At 43.5% G+C, this 17,680-nt stretch overlaps 1 protein-coding gene across 5 annotated transcripts in view; it reads left to right on the plus strand.

Moving 5' to 3' along the window:
- The first annotated feature begins 2,401 nt into the window (after positions 1–2,401).
- The window catches only part of SP3 (Sp3 transcription factor), a 37,047-nt gene continuing 21,768 nt past the window's right edge, over positions 2,402–17,680 (plus strand). The window contains exons 1-4 of one of the 5 annotated variants that reach the window (XM_055813132.1): positions 2,405–3,300; positions 3,625–3,749; positions 3,928–4,044; positions 14,401–15,763. In XM_055813132.1, the coding sequence (XP_055669107.1) occupies positions 3,294–3,300; positions 3,625–3,749; positions 3,928–4,044; positions 14,401–15,763 (1,612 nt within the window). In that variant the 5' untranslated portion in view covers positions 2,405–3,293. Of the gene's footprint in view, positions 3,750–3,927; positions 4,045–8,948; positions 11,907–14,400; positions 15,764–17,680 lie in introns of those variants that run through there. The other 4 variants (XM_055813131.1, XM_055813130.1, XM_013298880.3 and 1 more) reach the window with 4 other exon arrangements.

Here is a 17,680-nt window from a genome sequence, read left to right on the forward strand (position 1 = left end):
TTGAATTTTGCTGTTCACGTGTTCTTGATCTCCACTGGGACATGGTAAATAAACACATTTTATTATTATTGATCAGTTTAAATTTAACATTTCTGACTGAGTCTCTTCTTTACACCCCTTTTTCATAACAGCGTAACTTTTTTGCAACTTTCTTGTAATTTATCTATTTTTCAGAGTTATTTTTAATAGTCTATTAATATTCTATTATGGTTTGCTTTTTTATCTGAATTTAGAATTACCATCACAGTGTCCCCCTAATTTTAGGTACATGACTAGAAAAAGTGCTCCCCAACTAGTGTTGCGAAGCCTATTTACATCCAAGCTTTACTGCACTGAAAAACTCCTTAATGTTTAAAACCAATCTCATTATTGATATTTCAAATCCTTCTGTCCTAAAGCATTGCAGTTATGTCCCAAGCCTGCAATCAGATCCATACAGGTAAACTACTCCATTGACATCATCTCACTGAAGTCACAGAGCTCTCAACATATATTTAATTACAAAAGAAAGACCATCTTTCATATTTGGTTCAAGTCCTAGACATTATCTTCCTAAAGCAAAACGCCATTGATGATAATTGGCAATACCATGCTAATCAGCAAGGGCCAAGTTTTTAATGTAATTCGCACCTTCCCAGCATACGAACAGGAAATATTTCTCTTATGCATCAATCTTTATACGAACCATTTCTAGGTTATCCGAAGCCCAAAGTCATCTGTAATAGCTCTGGTTCCAGGATGACAGGCTATCATATATTTCACTAACAACCTGTGATATTTGAAAAATAAATCACAGACTTTATACCAGGATTGGTTTTTTTTAGATACTATAGTAGTCTTATGGATTGTGATTTGCATTTTCATTTTTCTCCTGAAATTTGCTTATGTATATAAACTGACTCATTTTAAAGGTTTTACTGGCTAAAAATTATTTCTGGCATTATTATATTATGTCAAAATAAATAGAAATTCTGTCCCTAGTTACAAGTTCTGCTTCTCTGAGTGTTCTGTTATTAAAATAAGAAAAGAATTGCAAAAAAGTATTTTCTTTTAAGATTTAATTTCCCAACAACTGATTCTAAAGTAGAATCACAAGAGACTATGGAAGTGAGGTTTGGGTTTTGGTTGTTTTTTGGTTTTTTGTTTTGTTTTAAAAAAAACTACCCTTGAAAAAATGAGTTGTGATAAACAGCTCTGGGATTAATTTACTATTTATTATTAAAAGTCACCTGAAGGCACTCTCAACACACCAGCAAAAGTAAATGGGCTTAAAATAAGACTATACCTCACACAGTAAGAGCAGTCTTCTATGGACAGTAGAAGATATTGCAGTCTTCCTCATAACTTCCTGATACTAAATTCACATTTTCTCAGTCCATTTTTTTCCTGTTCTGTAATAGTTTCTAGGCTAAGCCTGGGCACTTACTGCAAGGTCATAGTCCTGGACTGATTAAAAAGCGCTATTTATCCTCTGCTCAGAGAGGCTCTTGAAAATCCTGACCGTGTTTCTAGGTTTCCTAGTTACTAACTTCTCCTGGGGTTTATCTGGGCAGCCTGTGCCCTCAACTACTTAGGACAGCTATGGACATACGAGACTAGGCTCCCCGTACCTCCTAGGTAATTCTCAGTGACAATCACATTACAGTTACTGGAAAGTAGGTTTGAGTTCTTCAGTCCAACACTTTTCAGCCTCATTCACAAACTCGCTGGAACACCAAACAGAAGGTAACTCAGAAAAATTCATTCATCTGGGGGCTTTACAAGCTAAGGGCCAAAATCGCCACCTCACCCTACGCATACCGGTCCTGCCGCCCTGCACATGCCTTTGGATGCAAGGACAGGCGGCCGTTCCCCTTCACCGGAACCCTCCGCAGGCCCCGTGGTGTAACAAAGAAGCAGGTCCCACCAATAACCGTTTCTGTATCTTGTATATAATGTTTTAAACGTATTTCCTGTCTTCGTTTAGCAACCCCAGGGCTCCAGCTTTCCTTTGTGTTGCATAATGCGAGGGCCAGGGCAGCAAGCCGGTGGTGAGGGGAATCTCAGTAGCTCCCCTCAAGAGGGCTAAAATAAAACCTGCTGGCATAAACGCTCGATCCGTGCCAATGCTTGGCTCCCCGGCCCCGAGCACAGCACGTTGTCACCACCGACACTCCCGTCGGAAGGCCGGGTCGCCTTAAAATCTCACTTGCGGCCTGACTCTCCAGGGGTTTTGTTTCAGAGAGGAGGCAATGGCGCTTTTCAGCCTCGGCCCGCCGGGGCAGCCAGGTGCGAGCCCGCCGCAGCCAGCACGTTACGCAACGGCCGCGGGCCGGCCACCGAGGCGTGGCGCCGGGCCGGGACGCGCCGCCAGCCAGGGGCCGCCGCTGACCCCAGCCCCCGTCCCGCACCGGGGGGCGGCCGCCAGCCACGGCCTGCCCGGGCGGCCGGCTCCCCTGGGGCAGGCGCGCCGACATTTTAGCGCCGGCGGGGACAAAGCGCGGCGGCAGCGCTGGCGGCGGGCAGGGCTCTGCGCGGCCTCCCCCCCGGAGCCGCGGCTGTCGCCACTCGTGAGTGATACCCCAGTCAGGGAGATTTCAAACGAGCGCGGCTCCAGCCCGGCGCCTCCCGGGCACAGGCGCACCGCGCCGCCTGCGCGGCGGGGGAACGGGGGGGGGGCGGGGGGAGCGCGCCGCCGCGCAGCTGTGCCTCTGCGCTGACCCCTGCGGCGCGGGCGGGCGGCCAGGCCCCGGCGACCGCGTCGCCCCGGCGCAGTGGCGGCGGCGGGGTAGCGCGGCGGCTGGGCCGCCTCCCCGCGGCGCGGGGGCCGCGCGGGCCCGGGCCGGAGCAGGCCGCGGGCTCTCGGCGGGTCCCGCTCATTGTTCCTCGCACAAGCCCTGGCAAACAGGAAGCCGCCTCGGCATGGGGCGCCCCCACCGCCCCTGGCGGGTGACTGGCAGGCCCGGCGGCCAGTGCGAGCGACGGCGGCGGCGAAGCGCAGCCAATGAGCGCGCGCGCGCGCGGGCGTAGGCGGGAGTTCCGGGCTGGCAGGCGGGCGGGCGGGCGGCGGTGTCGGCCGGGCCCCCTCTCCCGCTGCAAGCCCCACCTTTCGGCTTTCCCGCACCGTCAATCAAAATAGGAAAAAAAACCCCGGAGTAGGCTCGGGCCGCCGCCGCCGCTTCAGCCCGTGAGCACAATAAGCATGTCCCCGGCGGCAGCCGCCTAGCCCCAGCCAGCAGGGCCTGTGTGCGAGCCAGCCAGCCTGCCTGCCTGCCTCCCGCCCAGCCAGCCAGCCGGCCGCTCGCACTCACACCATGACCGGTACGTACGCACCGACCGAACCGCCCCGCGGGGCTCCCTGCTCCTGCTCCGGCCCTGCGCGTCCCCGCTCCGGCCCCGGAGCGTCCGTGTGCGAGCGAGGCGAGAGCGGCACTGAGAGCAGCAGCAGGAGGAGCAGGGGGAGGAGGGAGAAGAGGGGCAGGGGCAGCAGCACGGGGAGGAGGAGGAGGAGGAGGAGGAGGGCTCCGTGCGGGAGGGCGGGGGGAGCGCTGGGGTTAGGGGGGGGGGGGAGGGAGGGAGGGAGAGGGAGGGGGGTGATCGCTCCCGTCAGTGACTCTCCCCTCCCCCTCCCCGCTGTGCCCGCAGCTCCCGAGAAGCCCGTGAAACAAGAGGAAATGGCTGCCTTAGACGTGGACAGCAGCAGCCACAGCGAATATCTCCAGCACGGCAACGGCGCCGCCTCGGCCTCCGCCGGGGCGGCCGCCCCCCAGGTAAGCGCAGGCCCGGCCGGGCCCCTTCCCCCCCTCCCCCGGGTGACACGTTGTGAGCGGGTGCGGGAGCCGGTGCCGCCGCCGCCGCTTCCTGTGTGCGCGTCTGCGAGGAGCCCGGTCGCTGTCCCGCACTAACCGCCACCCACTTTCTCTCCCTGAACCCGCCCATTGTGGGTAGGACGCTCAGCCGTCACCGCTCGCTCTGCTGGCGGCCACCTGCAGCAAGATCGGCCCGCCGTCGCCGGAGGAGGATGAGGCCGCCGCCGCCGCCGCTGCCTCTCACTCTGCCGGAGCGGTGAGTGCCCGCCCCGCCGCTCTCGCACGGCCTGCCGGGGGGAGAGACAGCACAGCCAGCCAGCCCGCCCGCCCGGGGGGAGGGACGGGACACGCGGCACTGCCCGCCCGGGGGGAGGGACGATAGCAGGGCCGACCTGCCAGGAGAGGGGTCCCCGGGCTCCCCTGCCTCTCCAGGAGGAGCCGGGCTCCCGGGAGGAGGAGGGAGCCTAGCTCCCCCCTCCCCCGCCATTGGGAGCGGCGCCTTCATTTACTTTCAAAAACGGGGGGGAGGCGGGAAACCTCCCTCCCCCGGCTCTGGCACCGGAGCGGCTCGCTCGGCACCCGGCGAGGCTGGGAGGCATCTCACCTCCACCTGAGCACACCCCCGGTATCCTCTCCTTAGCTCCCAGCCTGGAGCTGCGCACCCAGGCAGGAACACAAAATGAAGGCTGGCTGTAGGGAAGGATGTAGTTAGAAGTAAAATGGCTGTTTAGGAGCGAACGCGGTGGTGGAAAGCTGCTTCCTCTGTCGACGCTGTTTTTTCTAGGTGCAGTTATCGTGCAGTCCCTCGTATTGCAAACCTAATTTCTGTCCTCTCTCATGTGCTGTCGGCTCTGAAAGGAGCCTTGATGACCTTGTGACCTTGTGTGATGAGATGGATCTTGCAGACTAGAAATGTATTCTTGTTGAAGCGAGTTTAACAATCTCCATAACAAAAGCCTAATGGAAGCTCACATGTTCCTTAATCGGTCTAGCTAAACTCTCTTGTTGACATATGCTCATAAAAATAAGAGATGGTGCGTTTCTAAATAACTGATACCTAAAAATATCGGTATTTTAAAAGGGAGTTCCAAAATGTGTTTTAAAATGACATGATGAAGTCTTTTTTTGGCCTTAGTCTTAGATGAAGTCTTTTTTGGCCTTGGTCCTCGGGAGAGCACATATATTACATCTACAATTCTATTTATTTATGTATTTTTGCAAAAAAGTTTTAAAATGAGCAAAACCACCCTGTTTCTTGTTTGTTTGTTTGTTTGTAAATCTTGGTTTTTAAATTTCCTATACAACCACCTTGTATGCTTTTAGGATTCTGCAAATAGAAGGAAAAAATGCAAAGCATTGCACTGGTGGACAAAGTGGCTTTGGCAAGCTTTTTAACAAGTGTCAAAAGGTTAATGTTAATGTTAAGTTCACTAAATACTTGACTGCTAAACTTTAAAATACTTTGCGTCTGTACATTTCATCTTACTTTACATAAAGGGAAGCTGAAGCGAAATAGTTGTCTAAGGTCACGCAGCAGGTTGCAGACTAATGACAGAGCTCGAAAATATATTAAGATTCTGACCCCCTTTCAAGTGTCTTTTTTGCGGAACACATTTATTAAGCAGTATGTTTTTAAAAATCTTTCCAGACGTTAAATGCCTGATACCTCTAAGATTTCACTGGTAATACCAGATACATACAGTGCTGAAAATTGGAATGTTGGATCTGTCTCTTGCATAAACATACATACTGAGAAATGAACAATGCTTAAATGATAGCTTGCTTTCCTATTTCTGCCTTAAGGTTCTTCTTGTTTTAAAGCTGGAATTGTGCATCTTGTTGGATGGGTTGGTCACCGAGCATGAGCATTGCTAGGTCTGACAGGGTACTTGGGTGCTAGTACAGGACAAATGGTTCTTGATAGTTCAAAATGGACAAAGTGATTTTGAAATAGAACTTCTTTATTACTGTTAAATTCATCTGTTGTAATGTTTATTTATAAGGGGCTTTTCAGGGCAAGGCGGAAGCAATTCAAGAGAAGCCAAAATCTTAGTTAAAACAGAATATGAATATAAACTCACTACTTTTCATACATACAGCTAGGCCCCTCCTACATATCTGCTGTGAGTTAGCTTATAGCATTCTGGTAATTTTTACACTCTTACAACATAGCTCTTGAATGATTCAGAGTATTTAGGGTGGAAACTAAATATAAATTTTAGAAGATACTTACAGTAGCTGAACTAGACACTGGAGTTAAGATGACCTTAATAAAGGGAGGGAAAGGACTTAAGTCCCTGAAATATATTCCTTGTGAAAAACAGAATGCCAAAAGGGATTTAGTGCAATAAAGATATTTTTTTTTCTGGTCCTGTTAGTGTATCTTATCGGGGGGTGGAAGAAGGAAGAACTAAAAAGGTTTAAATTGGAAGTACCTCATAACTCATATGGAAAATGAAATCTATATGCCTGGACACAGGCATGTTGTCTTCCTGGGGTTTGTGATGCTCATCCCTTTCTCAGGAGTATAGCTGAATCAGTGTGATATTTGTGTATGGGTGATGGTGCCTAATGCAGTGATGGGGAGGCGGCCCTATCCCAGTATCTTCTATACCCAGATTGCAGTTCTGACTGCTGAACGTCTGGTAGAACTCTCAATCCATATAAATGGATAGTAGAAGTTAAACTAGGCATTTCCTTTTAGAAGCGTTTGAAGAGCTTGCATGTATAGGGGTAGTGATGCTGTGTTTTTCGGGTTATTTTGTTAATGCTTTACTGACATTTGCTTGGTAGGAACTGGCAGGGCTGGAGCCAGTATACTAGGCTAGCCAGTTATTGCATATTGCTCTCCTGGCTGAAATGGTATGCTGCAGCTGCTCCCCAAGGACCAGCAGTATGATTTAAAAGCAACAGCAACAACAAAACTCCCATAGGAACACAGGGAATATTGCATGTCTGGGATTTGGGGAAGAGCTGGAGCAAATCTGATTGTGTTTGCTGCAATCTAGTTGGCCCTACTTTTAGCCCAGGGGTTGGGTCAAATGACCTTCAGAGGTCCTTCCCAACTGAAATTATTCTATGATTCTGTGTTGGTATCTGAATGCAAGCCTGCTGTTGAAGTGGATGCCACTCTATGCCAGTGAAAGTATTAGTGTGAAAATAAAAAGAGTAATGAAAGTGGCAACTGCTTGGTATGGAAAGCAAGTGAAAAAGGCTGTTGACAACTAAACTCAGCCCTCTCCTTCCTTCCATCCTGTCAATGAACTGGGCGGGCTGCCTGTAGTCCACAAGGTTTTCAGCTTGGCTGTGGATTCTAGTTAGAGCTGTATTTACTTTTGGATGACAAAGTACTAGCAGCCATTACTGCTGATGTCATCTATGTATGTTGATGGAGATTGCAGTCTTTTAGCTTAGGCTTTGACACAGTGATTTATTTGCCTACAATTATCTGACAGGTGCTTTGTGTTTTGCCTGCTGGTGTTTGGTTTTAATGTAGGTGGCCTTGAGTTTATGGCTTCCTTAGCTGAGAATCTTTTCCTCAGTTGCCATACTGCTGCATCCATGGTTGGTTCAAACACTTGCCATGGAAACTTCCCCTTGAATATTGCTGCCAGATGGTATGTGTTAAAGCCTTGCTGGGATGATATGACCTAGAATGACTGCTCGTATGTTTTGACTTCTCTGGATGGCTTTCTTTCTCTTGGGAATTTAAAGTCTGAGAAGTTTTAGTTTGGGTCTTGCTTTTTCATTGTTTGCCATTGACTAATAATTCTACTTTAAAGTTTCATGTTTAGGATTCTTTTTCGTCTAGTTATAAATATTCTATAGTTTCATTCCAGTTTAAACATCAGCAAAGATTTTAGCATTTGGTAAAAACAAGCAAAGCAGAAGATGGCAGAGCTGTGCGTAGGGGAGAAGACAGAAGAGGAGGAGTCTGAAATTTAGGTCAGAGTCTTGATGGTCAGTTATACGGTTGTCTCATGGTCAGATGACTGTTTAAGAAGCTACAAAGTTGAGATGATAATCAGTTATTTATGTTCTCTTCATTGCAACGCAAAGCTAAAGACACTGTCTTAACTATCATGCTCCAGGGGCCATTCTTGTGCTGGGCATGACTTGCATAGGTGAGGATACAGTGCAAGACTGATGTGAGGATGGGGTGGGAGGGCTGGAAGGCGGGTGAATTGTGAAAAGTGGCAGGCTGGCTGAGAAAGTCGAAGAATGGGAACTGTCAGAAGTGACTGCCCCAGTTGTAGTATGTAGTTGCATCTAGTGCACTGCAGGCTGCACTGATTCTTTAGTCTTAAAAAAAAAAAAAAAGTGCAAAAAAAGCAGGGGGGAATGAATATTGCTTACCAACTATATGTGGAAAACATTTGGAGAGGTTAATAACTAGCAATGCGCGGGGAAGATGAGTATCGTTTCTCTGCTGTAGACAAAGCATTTGTATCTTTTACAAATAAAGGTTGAGTGTTGTAAAACTGCTTTGGCATATCTGGAGCTTTAGAATTTAGTTTCAGTGCTTCACGGAACTTAATGAAAATGTGGGATTCCAGTTTGTTTATGCTTCAGAACAGTGCTTCAACCATCTGAGATGCAAGTAGCTTAACCTCAGTTTAGGTGGAAATGGTAATAGTGCTGATAGGACAGAGAAGTATGAAGGCATTTTAAATTCCATGTTTTCTGCTAGGCAAAAATATGGATGAATGCCATGTGTCAGGGTTGTCCATACTTCTCAGTTCTCTGGCCTGTATGATGGTTTTGAGGAAGCTCAAAGTTACTCTGACATCTTTTTTCTCCTTTATGGATGATAATACAGCTTCCTGATGCTACATTTCTGGATGTGAACAGATGCACCAGAGTGTGTTCAGCCACCATAGAAAAGTCTGCCTGGTATTGTCTTGCTTCTCTGTTTTATACTTTTGCAGAACAGAGAAGTTTCAGGTTGAATGTAGTGCCTAAGTATATTTTTCCTGCTGCTGTCCAGAAGCTCACCTTTTAAAATGTTCTTTGATTTTTGCATTCCAATTATGTCTTCCTAGGGCTGGATCAGAACCAAGTGTAGAAGTTCTTTTACAGGTGCTTTAAGAATGTCCTTAAAAATTTCTGTTTCATTTCTTGTTACAGTTTTAGAGAAAGTAAGAAAATATATGTTTTAAAACACTTACGTATGTAAAGACAGCATAAACCAAAAAGTTCTCTTTCTGATATTTAAACACTAGTAAGTGTAAGATACCATGGAACAGTTGAGGCTAGTAAGAATCTCTGGAGATTGTCTGGTCTAACCCCCTTGCTCAAAGCACGATCAACAAGAGCAGGTTGCTCAGGACTTTGTCTTGTGGGTTTTGAGTATCTCCAAGGACGGAGAATTCCACAGCCTCTCTGGGCAGCCTGTTCCAGTGTTTGATCACCCTTACTGTAAAAAAAAATAAAAAAAAAATTTCTTCTTATGTTATGGGGGCAGGTTCAAAAGCCTGACTAAAGTAGTAGTAAATAATATCCCCTGTCTAACCCCATCTACCAAGTCAGTCATCTCATCGTAGAAGGTTGTCAGGTTAGTTGAATAAGCATTATTTCTCCTTCCCAAGTCTAGGCTGACTGCTTCTGATCACCATCTTTTTTTTCTTTTTTTTTTTTTTTTTTCCCCAAGAGTATTTGGAAGTTATTTTCAAGGTTATTTGTTCCATTGCCTTCTCAAAGATCAAGTTGAGGCTGACTGGCCCCAGGTTCTCTTTCTTGTTCTTCTTGATGATTTGGTAGAGCCTTCTGCATCTGACTTGAAGGCACAAGGAAAATGAACCATTTCACACAAAACTCTATGCAGAATTATAGTTTGGTATGCAGTTATATGGGGATTAATACACATATATAGATTAATAATTAATAAATGAAGTTACTTACAATACAGTTAAAAGTGCCCCCTTGTTTTCATGTCTCATTCCTTAATATTGCATCTTTCTTGTTTCTACTAATGTCAGGGATGTTTTATAGTCTTAATTTATAGACATGTTCTGAACTTCTGATTAAAAACAAGCTATTAAAGTTTTGGGTCCAGTTGTCCATCTCAAGCAAAAAGATGCAGACATTCCTTAAATGAGACACAACTAAATTTTAAATATATTTCACTGGATTGGAATTGTCTTGTAAAATAACATTTTAAGCAGCCCCAGGTAATACTTTTTACCTGAAACATTCTTTGATTCTCTCTAAACTTTTGATTTGGGCAAGTGTATTTCTCTGAATTAAGTGGCTTCATTGGCAGAGGACTGAAACATGCAACAGAGTTAATTTGCCTTAACAAGCAGCTTTGTGTCATCTGAACCACAGTGACTGATCTTGAACATGTTTTTAACTTGTGGCAAATACAAGATAGAATGTATTAGCTCATACCTTAATGAGAGAGTTGAAGCAAGTGCATTTTATCTTACATCTGTAATGACCTAAGAATGCACAGATAGTTTACTGTAGCTTAGTAAACACATGGTATTAAACTCATGCATTAGAGCCCTAACTCTTTCATAAAACAACAATTTGGATGAGACACTGGCCAATCTTCTTCATTAGGTATGTGATTTTTAAATGTTTAGGAGCTCGTGACTCATTATCTGGCCACCTCTGCTTGTTTTGCTGATGCTTTTGCTCCAGGACTAAATGGGGCAAAAGTGACTTTCTGAAAAGTGCAGCAAAAAGCAGTCCACAATAGACCAGCACAGATAAACGTGTGGTGGTTCTTTAGCAATAAAATACTGATGGGTAATGGCATGTGTCCAGTTGATCACATCTGGCATGTTGAAATGTAGGTGCCTACAACATATACCAGTTCTTACAGGGGTGTTTCTCCCCTTTCCTGTTTTGCTTTGGTGAAGGATGTTTTATTTTTTTCAACCCAAGTCTCATCCCTCAATATGGTTTAGATCACTTTTTAAAGGTATTTTGTCTTCTGTATGCATTCCTCTTATATCCTTCCACATTTGACTTAATGTTGCTTTAATTTTCTCTGAATAAAGTGAAAAAGACAATTACTAGATTTTTTTATTTATCATGACCCCTTATTCTTCAGGGATGGGAATTTTGGCTTAGAGAGATCTTCTTATTTTACCCACTGGAAATTATACAAAGCCTGCTAAAGAATCAAAAGACAGGCTGAAGGGAGGTGGTTGTTTCCACTCTTTGGTGGTACTTAACTGTTCTTCAGGTGGTGGTATCATTTGATTTTAATTCTTCCCATGCCTTGTGCCAGCTACTCTCTTTGCTTTGCTCCCGTCTCTCTTGTTTCCTGATACTGCTTCCAGTGAATTCCTCATTGCTTCCTGTTCTGTCCTCCTTGGCTGAGTACTGCTAAAGCTGAACTTTCCTCAGATCTTTGTCCCCTCCTCTTGACACAGAGCCTTTGGATTGCAACCGTTAAGCCTTTTCTTAAAGGAGCAGTTTCCAACTAACTGTTGTCTGAGTATCAGTTGATAAGGAAAATAGCTGTTGCTTTATCTCTGACCTCTTAAGTATTTTTCACAGATGGCTGGGAGACAGCAAACAAACTCTGGTCTACTACAACTGTGCTTTAAAGATCAGTAAGTGAGTGGACTGTAGATGTTGCTGCTTGTACATCAGTGGTAGAACTTCGAGTTGCTACAGCAATGCTTAATAGCTTGAGGACACAGCGAAAGGTTACTGCTTGTTTTAGTAGGAAAAGGAGTCTAAGAAATGTCCTACTAGCTCAGCAGACTTTGAGAAAGAGTGTAACAGTCAAGCTTGTTATGACAGGTTGATGAGCAGTTTAGGTTGAGACCATCTTCAAATATTCATTACCATACAGGGGTTTTCATGCTTTAATACTAGTAATTTTGATAGCTGCCAGATAGCTTCTTGGAAGACTCACCCTCTTTTTGCCCCTCCCTTCTCATGATTCATCTGGTAGTGTCTGATACAGCCAGCTGTAAGAGCAACATGTGAGTAACAGGCATTTCACGTACCATGTGTAGCAATAGCTTCATATCCACATGCATGACTACCCTGAACTTCTCCATGGACTGGCAAGTGCATGTACTAAAAGAATGGTCTGTTGAGCTAAAACCCTTACAAAGCATGATTTGAGGGAAGATGTCATTAGATCATAAAAAGGTGAGGAGAGATGGGTGTCTGACATGAAAAGGGCAAAAGCCATTGAGTGGCAATATGGAAATCAACATGTGTTTGGGGAGGGAGGACAATAATCATGTAGGTCTATCATGAAGGAGACAGGTTGCCTTTGAACTATTTCTGTGGAGGATACTCATGTATGTATGAGTAGACATACTATTGCGTATTAGGTCAGTCCAGGTATAACCTAAACATTCAGCATTTGCTTGTACATAGTCTTAAATCAGTGAGAAATTACATCAGACTTGTAATGGTTCCCATTACTTTCAATTTCTCTCTTGTTCTAACAGATACTATCAGCAAATTATATTATACATTTATAATGACACACATTAAGCATACAACAATCACATTTTTGCTTTTGGTATTTTCTGATTGATGTTTACCCATGACTTTTATGGGTCTTTTGATACTTTATAAAACCTTCAGTTAATAAGTATTTATATACTAGTGAATTGAGTACTTAACGAACTTTCTTAGCAGCATTTCAGCAACCAGTACTTATGTGTAAACAACATTAAACACAAGTGTCTAAAGCTAATGTGGTAGCAGAGGAGAATGGAATTTTTTGCCTTTTACTAGGTAAGATGGTATGATATGGAATATTGCATATTTTCTAATCTCATAAATTATAAGATTGAAAGACTGAAGGATTTAAATATGTTATTTAAATCGAAAGGCTAAAGAGGAAAAGAAAATAATAAAATGGAATTACTGTTACTCCTTTTTATCTTTCTGATCCTTGAAGCATTAAGGCCATACAATTTGTTTTGTTCTGGTGATGCTGTATCTATTCACTAATAAACTCTAGCTGAAAGATTATATCTTTGAGGGCAAAAGAAGGCTAGCATGCTTTTTTTATTTGCAATTTTTATTTGTACAGCTTTTGAGAGGAATTTAGAACCAAGATATGTGTTTCCTTATTGGAAATGAAGCTTGCCAAGCACAGTAAAACTTTCTCTAATTAAGTACTCAGACTTAAAAAGAGTATTTTTCTTGTACGTGTAAACATTTTCATGTCACAGTTCCTAAAAGGAAAGTGAAACTAGCAAAGTCCCAGCCTACACTGTGAACTGAATTCACTCAGATGCATGCCTCAGGATGGATTCATTCAGGCTGGTTACGTCTCAATGCCATGTTAGGGAAGAATAAGCTGTGTGCTGTATTTTGCATATCCAGGTTTTATTCTAAAGGAAGTCAGAGTGCGGAGTGCAGCATCAGAAGGAGGCTGCGATATGCTCCTGTAACTTCCCTGCCAGGAGTGATCACAGGATCAGTGCAGAAGGACAAACTAGAGCTTTTTCGTGTGTCCTGTGGACTCTGCCAAAGAGCCAAATCTGTTTCACAGAGCTGAATGAGTTGTAAGACAAGTTACTTAATTGTTGCTAAATATCAAGTTTATATCAAGTATATCAAATATTCCATTGGTTTACTGTAGTGCCGTTAAACAGATAAGGAGAAACTTAACTACATCTTTTTTAGATTGATGGTTATTTACAGTACGAGGTTGGCTGACTACACAAATCTGTGCTAAGCATTGGAAGATGTTAAATCTAATTCTTAACACTCTATTCTGAAAAAGCTTGCTTTGGTAAAGAAAGGTAAGTGCAATTTACCTTTTCTTTACTGAATAAGAAACAAGCATACTACATCAGTCCTTAGATTCTTTAATCTTTAACCGTCTGGGGGGTCTATTCTGAAACATTGACCTTTTCTATTGTTCCAACTTAATGAAGATAGATTCCTGACCCCCCACCCCCCCCACCCCCCAGGTACGTATGACTAATACAACTGTGTAAAAATCCTTCGTTTAGAGGTCATCTTCTGTAGTGAAACAGTAACTCATATAAGCTTATAAATACTAGGACTTTGTATTATGCGTAACTTAAACTGAGGTATCCAGTCTTCCCAACTGTGTGACTAAGTGACCTCTTAACACTCTCTGTACTGCTGAGAGTCACTACATATCTATAGCATATATGAGTCAAAAGGCAGTGGAGCTCCAGGAGATACAGGTGACACTAACTTCATGGCGATTCCTCCACTTCTGTGCAATAGGTGCCAGGCTAGGTAAAGAGCATAACTGAGTTTCAGGGTAACCTGGTAATGAGAGCTCCAGCAGCCTCTGCCAGCTCCCTTCTTCCCACTACCAGGGATTTGGATTACCCAGCAGCCCCCACACCAGAATAACCCTGCTGCTGGTCACCTGACGTAGCCATGGCACAGGAGCTGCATTTGACCTGCTTGTGAGCAACATGCAGCTCTCAACCCACAGGTTGGTTACCCTGACTTAGGCGTTAGCTCGCTTACAAAATCCGTATTTCATATTTCTAATCCAGTTGCTGCTGTTCATATGGGCTCCACTGCATGTTTTCCAGTAGTACATCAATCTCTAGCGTTGAATTGCATGACTGTTCTAGCATATAGTCTGTATGTCTCATTTTAATTTTCTCTTGTCTTTTTTCTTTTTATTCAGACAGGGGATTTGGCTTCTGTGCAATTAACAGCAACTCCAAATAGATGGGAGGTCTTGTCTGCAGCTCCTGCCACTATAAAGGATGAAGCTGGTAATATAGTACAGATTCCAGGTGCTGCCACAGTAACTTCAAGTGGGCAGTATGTCCTTCCTATTCAGAGTTTGCAAAATCAACAAATCTTTTCTGTTGCACCAGGATCAGATTCGTCGAATGGTACAGTGTCTAACGTACAATACCAAGTAATACCCCAGATCCAGACAGCGGATGGTCAACAGGTTCAACTTGGCTTTGCAGCCTCTTCTGATAATAGCAGTATAAATCAAGAAACTGGTCAAATTCAGATCATTCCTGGCTCTAATCAAGCCATCATTGCCTCTGGAACACCTTCAGCTAATATTCAGAATATCTTATCACAATCTGGTCAAGTCCAGGTTCAGGGAGTCGCAATTGGTGGTTCATCTTTCCCTGGCCAAGCACAAGTTGTTGCTAATGTCCCTCTTGGACTGCCAGGAAATATTACTTTTGTACCCATCAATAGTGTTGATCTAGATTCTCTGGGACTTGGCAGTGGTTCTCAAACCATGACAGCAGGCATTAATGCAGATGGGCACTTGATAAATACTGGACAGGCCATGGATAGTTCAGATACTTCTGAAAGGACTGGTGAGCAAGTTTCTCCTGAAATTACAGAAACCGCCACTGATAATGACTTATTTGTGCCAACATCATCTTCATCACAATTGCCCGTTACCATAGACAGTTCAAGTATATTGGAACAAAATGCAAACAACTTGACCACAACTAGTGGTCAAGTTCATAGTTCTGATCTTCAGGGAAATTACATCCAGACATCAGTCTCTGATGACACACAGGCTCAGAATATTCAGGTCTCCACAGCACAGCCAATTGTACAACACATACAGCTTCAAGAGTCTCAGCAGCCAACCAGTCAAGCCCAGATTGTACAAGGTATTGCGCAACAGACAATCCATGGTGTGCAAGCAAGTCAAAGCGTATCTCATCAGGCTCTTCAAAACCTTCAACTGCAGCTGAATCCTGGAACTTTTTTAATTCAGGCACAAACAGTGACCCCTTCTGGGCAGATAACCTGGCAGACATTTCAAGTGCAAGGAGTTCAGAACTTGCAGAACTTGCAAATTCAGAATGCACCTGGTCAACAAATAACTCTAACCCCTGTGCAGACTCTCACTCTTGGTCAAGTTGCAGCAGGTGGGGCGTTGACGTCAACTCCAGTTAGTCTAAGCACTGCTCAATTGCCAAATCTACAGACAGTTACAGTAAACTCTATAGATTCTGCTGGTATTCAGCTGCATCAAGGAGAAAATGCTGGCAGTCCTGCAGGTATTTATTTTATTCATTTTTTTGCAGAAAATTTTGTTTCATTATTGCATGTAGTTGGTTTAGTGATAATTGTAACATTATTGTCTTGCTGTGGAAGCCTACAAAATACAGGGGGTTAAACATAGTGATGATAGATTTTATTTTGAACTACTATTGCATTAGAAACCACTGTAATGGTAAAACATAGTCCCACCTCACTTCTTTTAGTGTAAGCTCCTGTAACTCCCAACTGGTCATATTAGTTAACAGCACTTCTAGTACAGGGTTTATCAGCACTTATAAGTCTTACCATGCAGAAGATCTGCATACTAAATAGAGAAGGGGGAAATCTATCAACTACCAGTCTTCTAAGGCAGCAGTATCATTAGCATTACCTCATTGTTCCCAGTTCTGAATAGATGAAGTTTTCATGGAAAATACAAATATTTCTGTTGATACCATTTTTTTCCCTCTGAAGATGTTCAGGCCCCCTGAGGTGGTATTCATCTGCTGTTTTGTTAAATTTGTTTCCGACTGAATTAATATCAGTGTAACTACAATGTACAAAATGCATAAGTGAAACGAGCATGTAAATATCAAAATGGAGGCTGTGCTTAAGAACATATGTGAATTTCCAGTACTACTTAATTACATTGCGTTTCAGAATGTACTGCTGTTAATGATAAACTTCACAGTGTGTTTTATCTCTGTAAGCAGAGAAGAAAAGCAGTTTTCTTAAAGTAGGTGTTTCTTAGTGTAAGAAAAAATAAATGTGCCTGTTTATTTTTGGTAAATTTGATACAATGCATTCTAAATTTCAGGGTGTAGCTACCTAAAAGAAAGAGTAAGGGGTGATTGAGGTTCAGGACGTTTTGCTGTACCAGAAGCCATTTAATCTCATCATTGTTGGGTTGTGCCCAGGCTAGTTAGAAGAGGCTGAGTGAGCGGTAGAGGTGATTTGGGAAGGATCTGTTGAAAAAATTAGCTTGGGACTGACTGCTTTACTATAATCATGTGATCCAAGGTTCTGGTTCATTAAGATACTGAAGCATAAATGTTTAAGTAAAACATAAATGTTTTGTATTGTGTGCCTATTTAAGCATGTAAGAGGAATGCAATGTTAAGTGAAAATGCCTAGAGGAGCTGCTGAATTGGGTTTGTTTCAAAAGCCTACTGATTATGATACTTACATAGATATTGATACTGGTATATTCTATGTCAGGAAGCTTGCTTTCCCTTTTGAATTTAAAATAATCTGGGATGTTTTTTTAGTTAATCTTGTTTTGAAAGTTACTTCTGTATTAGGACTTACCAAGGCAAAGTTACCCAGACCTAGATCTAGATAAGCCTGTTCTTCATTGGCTTGTAGGCAACATGCGCACCAAACAGATGAGTTGCTGCTCACAGCATTTGCTCTGCTGAGTAGTCTGGATTTTTAATTTTTTTATTTCCAGTGACCACAGAACATCTGGGTTTGTTTCCATCACGTGTTGTTACCCGTGAGGACATCATTAGGTAGGCATAGACATCAGTAACAAAAAGCATGTATTGTACATGATAATACAGCTAAACTCAGATACAGAATCTAACTCCTGGAAAAAGGGCCCTGCGGCTAATGTGAAATAAGAGATTGAGAGCTTCTTATTTCTGAGATTTATATTTGGTGTAGGATCATGTAACTGATTTTATTGCTTGTGGAGTAGCATAGCAGAAACTTAAGAAGAAAGAAGGAAGGGAAAAGGAGAGAAGAACCAAAAGATAAGATGCATGAAAAAGAAGTTGAGCTTGTTGTGTGTATTAGTTTGTCTGATGGTCCTTGAGAGTATTTTAATGGTGGTTCATAATAAAATGCAAGGGAGTTCCATCAGGCATTCCTTAACTGTATTTTCCTGTGAGGAGTTTCACATGGGAAGGGAAGAGAGTAAATGGAATATATGA

This window comes from Falco peregrinus, chromosome 8 (assembly GCF_023634155.1).
Source record: "Falco peregrinus isolate bFalPer1 chromosome 8, bFalPer1.pri, whole genome shotgun sequence".
Taxonomy (NCBI): Eukaryota; Metazoa; Chordata; class Aves; order Falconiformes; family Falconidae; genus Falco; species Falco peregrinus.